Source organism: Mycetomoellerius zeteki, unplaced genomic scaffold (genome assembly GCF_001594055.1).
Source record: "Mycetomoellerius zeteki isolate Tzet28-1 unplaced genomic scaffold, Tzet1.0 scaffold19, whole genome shotgun sequence".
NCBI classification, from domain to species: Eukaryota; Metazoa; Arthropoda; class Insecta; order Hymenoptera; family Formicidae; genus Mycetomoellerius; species Mycetomoellerius zeteki.
Window position 1 is genome coordinate 625,942 of NW_017256854.1, and position 7,205 is coordinate 633,146.

Here is a 7,205-nt window from a genome sequence, read left to right on the forward strand (position 1 = left end):
GCGAGTTCCGTGAAGAAATACGAGAGTGACCGGATGAAAATAGAGGCGAGTACGCGATAATGAAATTTTGAACGCAACTCGAAGAGGATAATACAGTGAGATAAGGGTACTCTGATTTTGTGAGTGCACCGTTGCTCGGTAATTTTCACGGTGAATCTCGATTCGCCTAGTACAAGGAACTGTGAAAAAGGGTATGAGGAAGAAAAGTACGGATAACACGTAGCGATTGGCCCCTTCTCGTTTCGGAGATGCGGCGCTATCCACTGCATATCAACGTCGCCCTCACCGTCGTGTTATTGGCGATGTGTGCAACCGTCGTGCGGGCCGGCAAACGAGGTAATGATTATCGAATATGCTCCGTATATTTATTTCGTAAAATCTATTTCGCGGTCTTCGTAATTGCGACGATAACATCACGAAAATATTAAAATAGCGTATGAAAGTAATGTTAAAAACGTCATTTTGTCGTCAAAATAACGTCAAATAACGTCAGCTTATTTTCTAGGGAGTTAAAATTATATCATATAACATCTTATTATATTTTTATTTGTTACTCTCTAAATCTGAATCAGTGAATAGTCACTAATTACTCAGTGGCATACTTGGCACTGATAATCAGTGAAGTTCAATTAAAAAAGGAAGAATGTTCGAGCATTATATAACTAAAATACTGATATTTGCATATTAATTTTAATCTTCCAATTCCATATTTATTGAATTTATGGTACTAAAATAAAGTGGTTAGATCACATAATAAAGATCAGCTAGGTTAGGGATCTCACATTTCATTCACTGATTACCAGTGGCATACTTGGCACTGATATCAGCGATTATCCACTGATTCAGATTTAGAGAGTACCTATAAGCAATCTTATGGGTAACAAATAAGTTTCTAATGACGTTTTTATGATAGTATTACACTTCTGTGTTCTATCTAGATGAAAGAAGTGAACTTATAGAAAGGAGAGGAACGAAAGTGATTATGTGAGTAATTACTTTCTTCCTATAGAAAGCATAAATGCTTTTCGTTCATTTATTATTTTAGGAAAACGCAATTTAGTAATTACACGATAATACTTTTATTCAGATATAAAGACTGTTATGTGGTCTATAATGTTTCTATAAGTTTTTATTAGATTTATGTTTCGTATCTCTTGCATTTTTATTTCAACTTTCCGATTTTTTTAGATAATAAACAAAATATTTTACATAATTTTATGATAATCCATATATCTTTAAAAATATAAACTAAATTCTTATTTTGTCTTCATCAAAGTATAAAAATATTACAAAAAATATTATTTTTAAATATTATTTTTAAATCAAAGTACGTACTTCTTCTAGATAAAATCGTCGTATGGTCGTCGAGAGATTTTCGAATCAGAGTAGGATTTTAAGTAAATCTTTGTATCCATTCAGGATGTGTCACACCTCCCGAACTTCATTATTATTATTCTAAAGAAATAGTAGCTTTGTATTGAATATCGATCAGAAAAACAATTTTGCCAGTGGAAGGTATCTTATGGTCAGAAAACGGCTTTTCACGATTTGCAGGTGAATATAGTTTCGCAATTCTTGGCAGACACAATGGACGCGCGTACTGTATCGTCGATTCGTTATCCTTACATTTCCGATTGAGATGGCTTTCGGTATGCTTGCCAGAGCAGAATTTTTCCTCTGCCGCGGTATACCGCCTCCATAACGACTCAGTTTGCGGGAAGCAGAGGATAGCTAAACTGTCACAAATATCATATTTTGTGAGCTTTGTTATTCTGAAATTCGATCTAAAGGTTTTTAATCTCAAAGCACTGAATAGAGTAAGATAAAGATTAGAGATCACCATTATTTTTATATAAATATAAATACATGTTAATTACTATTCAATAAAACATTACATTCACAGTAATATTACATTATATATATATATATATACATATACATACATATATATATTAATTACACAATACGTGTCAAAGTAGTCAATATTGACTAAACATTATTGCTGCTATTGTTAGACTAATATGGTATTATATTGCTCTCTAAAGATTATATGTAGCTATTGTAGAAAAGATAACAGATAATATTATATCGAATTGTTATAATTATAATAAATTTAATGAAGCTTGCATAATCAGAAGCATCATATGATAGATACATTCTGATATCAATACAATCGAAATAGTAAATGGCATAATTGATCAAAATAACATGACTGTTATAATTGGAGTTGTTTTAGAATATCCTTCTTTGATAATGAGCATAATGATATGTCATCTATTTGCATTAATATATAATAATTAACTTTTCAAATTACTGCATAATTAGAAAAGAAATAGTTATTTATAACAAATCATGTAAACGAATTAATTATTATTTATTATAGTCGAAAATATTAATGTTAATGTTAATAGAATAATAATGAATATACTCCTCTGATATGATTAATTAAAATAAAATGCTTTAAATATATGCATATTTCAATTTTCATTAATTATTTTGAATAACGATATAATAATTGGTTATAAATACATAATTAATAAGAACATAATGAAACAAGATTTATTTGCTTTGCAAGGAATAGCTTTTGCTTTTACAAAAGCTGTCATGCTAACGCGTTAATAATTTAACGCGTTAATTAACGTTAAAATATAACGATTCAAGATATTTAGATTTATATACGAATAAAATGTTATTTTATGTAGTACTGATATATAAGTTTGAAAAGTAACCTGTGAGAATATTCTTAATTTTCATTATTAAACGTTTCGCTCGCTTACAGTGATAACGTAACCCACTGGGCATGCGGAACTCTATGTCAATTAATTATTCTAACTGCAAGTTTAATGAACGTCACTTCGTCATCCCCATATCCTAGGCCGTGTTCAGACGATCTAGTTTAGTTTAGCTTATAATTTATGCCTTCTGTACTACATAATACGCGTTTGCAGCTTGATCAACCTTGCATCACTATTACCGTTTAACACGTTTAAAGTAGTACAATGTATTATTTAATACATTGTTACTTACCGAACTTTAGTCGAATAATTTACTTTTCCCCGTTGCATTAATTACTTTGTTTATAAAATATCGGCAGTACACAAAAGTTCAGCGAGGAATTCAATTTATTTCACAATGCGGATATATTTTTAACAAGCTAATATGATTTTTATTTGACAAACACTATAGAAATTGTTATGCGAAATGGAAAAAGTTTACCAAATTAGAATTAAACGGAAAGTTTGCTTGTTTGTTTGGGCAAAATTGTTTGTGATAAAGTGAAATACGAATACAGTTTATTAATAGCAAAACGTTAAAAACTTTTTGACCGTTCATTCCACATATGTACGTGGCAAATCTTTACATGAGAAGATGTTTAGATTTTTAAATATTCTTAAATCCAACAACTTTTGTGTAACGTGGTGTACAAGTTTGATATCTAATAATAGTTTTCTTTGGGGAGTTTGGAGTTCTTAATAGAGCCAAAAGTTTTCACGTATAGAAGATACTTAATAAGTTGGACGATAATGCCCAAATAACCCGATTTGCAATTTAATATAGGTACGTCAAAATATAGCCGCAATGTATCGATAGATCGAAAACTTATTTATAAAGTATTAAGCGAAAAACTTTAATATAATATTAGTTTTAGGACAGTCATTGGAATTCTAATTAATGATTTTGTCATAAATCGATATTTATTGGATAAACTTGACCGAAATATTGGTTATTAATTTTAATTAAATGTATAATAAATTTAATAACTTATGTTAAGTAGATCAAATTTAAGGGATTTATTTGTTTTTAATGTTGAAATAATTCTTAATTTATAAATAAATAAAGTAGGGTTTTTTGTATTTAATTATCTAACTTTTTATATAAAACAGGATACATTTGTTATTAGCCTTAGAGATTTTAAAAACATATTATTATATAATAAAAAGTTTCATATAATAAAAAGTCACTACACGTTATTATAATATTTATATACAATATATATATAATTGTTATTATTATATATATATATTAAAATAACTTTATTATATTTTATTATTACATATTATCTATTTTATTATATAACTTTATTATTAAACTATATAATATAAATATATTATATTATACATATTTATTATAAAACATCAGTATTTCCCTTGTCTTTCTCTTTCTCTCTCATTCTCTCTCTGCAGAAATTTTCGAAATACGTTTCTCTTGTATGCAGTTAAAGTTGGATGTCTATTGAGTTGCTTATTTATTTAGCAGCAGTGGCAGGTATAGTGACTGTGACAGTCATAGTTCTATTTTAGTTGACGGCACATGAGATTAGAACCAGTTTATTGCAGAAGCGTTTATTGGAATCGATAATGAACGATTTAGACTAACGCCACACTAATGCCATACGAACAATACACTGTCTGAACAGAATGCATTGTGTGTGGGCTTCTATTTCCCTATTCAAAGCCGCAGTGAATAAAAGCAAACATTTCCACTTAAACTGAGTGCTATGGCAAACGTTTACCATGCAATAGTTAATCTCGAAAAAAACAGTAGGTATGTGATTTCATACTGTACAGTTATAAGTGACATATATTGTAAATATTAGAAATTGATTGTTCTCTAAGAATCTAATTGTGAAAATTCTCTAAAAACAAATAAAAGAATAATTTTTTTATTGACTTAAATTGAGATAAAAGCTTTTTACATTAAATATACATATAAAAATTTCGCGATTAATATTTATAATAAAGGATTTAAAAAATATATTATAATTTAAAATTACAAAAAAATTGTATTTAAATATGATGTACAATTAGATACTTATTATACCGTCCTATTTTTTATATGCAGTAAATTATATTCTGCTATAAAGTTACAAAATTCGCGATATGATATTTTTTATAAAAGTTAGAAGTATCAAATTGTATTTATATTTTTAAAAAACCTTATTATGATCGAATTTTATATGAATAACTTGTTTTCATCATTAAATAAAACAGACATATTAAAGAATAATAACGTTTTCGTAAAATAAAAAAAAAAATAGTAATATTTATCTTTAAATTATTATAATTATCGCTATATTTTTTGCGCCAAAACGGAAACTTCTCTTACTAAATATGCCGAGTTAGTTTATCATTAAATAAAATATAATTAAATTTTTTGAAATAACGCAGAATTTCAAATGATATATATTCAGACTACTCTTTATCTCTTATACAGAACATAATGTGTACGCATGTATCATGGAGTGAGCTAATTTGGTTACTTTTTACGAGTGACACATACAAGAGAGTTCGTTAAATAATGCTCTTTATTAAAACGACGCATGAACGTGTTGCGTTCCCAAGATTTCAAGAGACGAAAATTCGAATTACACTCGTATTTGCATCGTAAATATTTTCGTAAGTATCTATTAAGGGAATCCTAAACCAAAGGCCGAACTTGATCGAGATCGATAGTGCAGACTTTTTTAATTTCAAATTTAATAATAGTGACGTCTTTGATTCATTTCTTACATTATATTATATATCGTTCTGTCTCACTCAAACGCATATCCTTATATAACATATTCCAGCGCTATTTCTCGCAATACCTGTCACATACTTGATACACAATTTTCGTACTGTTTGTCTTTGTTCATCTGTACCAAATGCATGAAGCGAAAGTTTGAAAAATCTTTTTTGTTAGGCCTTCGATCACAATTTCGCAAGCGCAGGATTATCATTTGGTACGTACGATCTACAGAATTTCTGCACTAAGGAAATTATAACCTAATGTGGCAGCTGTATGAGCTGAAATAAAGTGATTTTTTAATTTTTTCTCCGATTTTCTCGTTAAATTTAGTTAACCGGTACTTTTTTGGTGCATACTTTTATTGTGTAAAAGGATTTGGTGATCTATAAAGCCAATTCGGAAAATTTGGCGATCTGTAATTGTCGGTATTTCCTGTTGGTTCCTCTTAATATACAAATTCTGTAAGTGTTAGTTAGTTTTTCTAAAACAATCGTGCAATACTACATATTGTGTGTGTGAATTCATATTAGAAAGGAAACTCCGCACAAAATCATATGATTTTGGCTCTCGGTGAAATTGGCTGAAATTGTAGTATGTTATAGTTCTTAACTCACTAATCAAAAGCGTCCATAGGCACAAAGCTTGAAAAAAATGACTAGGTTTTTTGTTATAGCCGTTTAAAGTTTTATTTTATTAATGCCTCAAAGTCAAGTTTCTGTAATAAATCAAGAGATAACAATATGCCATCCACTCTCACCACCCTCCCTCTCTCCACCCCCTCCCTCAATTCCCATCACCCACCCCCAGATCCACACGCCCGCGCGTGCAATTTTATATGAAAAAGTGACATAAAAATCGAAATAAATCTTTTATAATCATGTATTTAGATTCTGCTAGATTTTTACTTCTCTCACGCATATCGTTTGAAATACGTAAATTCTCTTACCTCTCACGTGCGAGGTGCTTGATTATAACGATCCGAATGTTTGTTTCCGCGCGTGAAGCACCATGTGTAAAAATATTTGGTGCTTGCTGAAGTGCGATAACAATACAGGATAGAAAATTCTTTCTCCTCTTCTCTTTGTTCTTTTGTGCATCCCAAACGTGAGAGACAAGAGGACTCACGAAAATCAACCTCAAAAGGGAATGAAACGTCTATCATGTTCACGTCATTCATTCTGGGTAATTCTGAGAACGAGTAAAAAACTAAAATCATAAACGTATCATTGATATTTTGGGAATCAATTTTGTGTGATTCGCCGAAATGAAAGAATTACAGTGTTCGATGATCCTGTCGATCGCGGCGTTTCGTCCCGGTCCTTACTACTGGACTCATCAGTAAGGCGATGTAGTGGGATCTGCCTTATGCCGGAATCAGATTACGCATTGAAGATTCAGATTGAAGATTGAAATTTGACCAATAAGGACAAAGAAATTTTAGCTCCTTTCGTTTCGATTGATCAAATTTGAATTTTTCAATCTTCAATCTCAATTTTCAATGCATAGTCTGATTCCTACCTTAGACGCCTGGGGGATTTTAGATCGAGATCCTATTTAAAGGGAATTCGTGTGACTCTGGTGCTCACGAGAATCTGCGCGAGTCCTCGCTAGAGGACTACCTTTGGTGGCGAGTCGCCACAATACACACACACACACACACACACACACACACACACACACACACACACACACACACA

General features: G+C 30.3%; 1 protein-coding gene across 1 annotated transcript in view; it reads left to right on the plus strand.

Moving 5' to 3' along the window:
• The first annotated feature begins 247 nt into the window (after positions 1–247).
• LOC108721987 (membrane-bound alkaline phosphatase-like) overlaps positions 248–7,205 on the plus strand; it is a 68,620-nt gene continuing 61,662 nt past the window's right edge. Inside the window, exon 1 of the mRNA XM_018446849.1 lies at positions 248–336. Within this exon, the coding sequence (XP_018302351.1) occupies positions 249–336 (88 nt within the window). The 5' untranslated portion in view covers position 248. The remainder of the gene's footprint in view (positions 337–7,205) is intronic.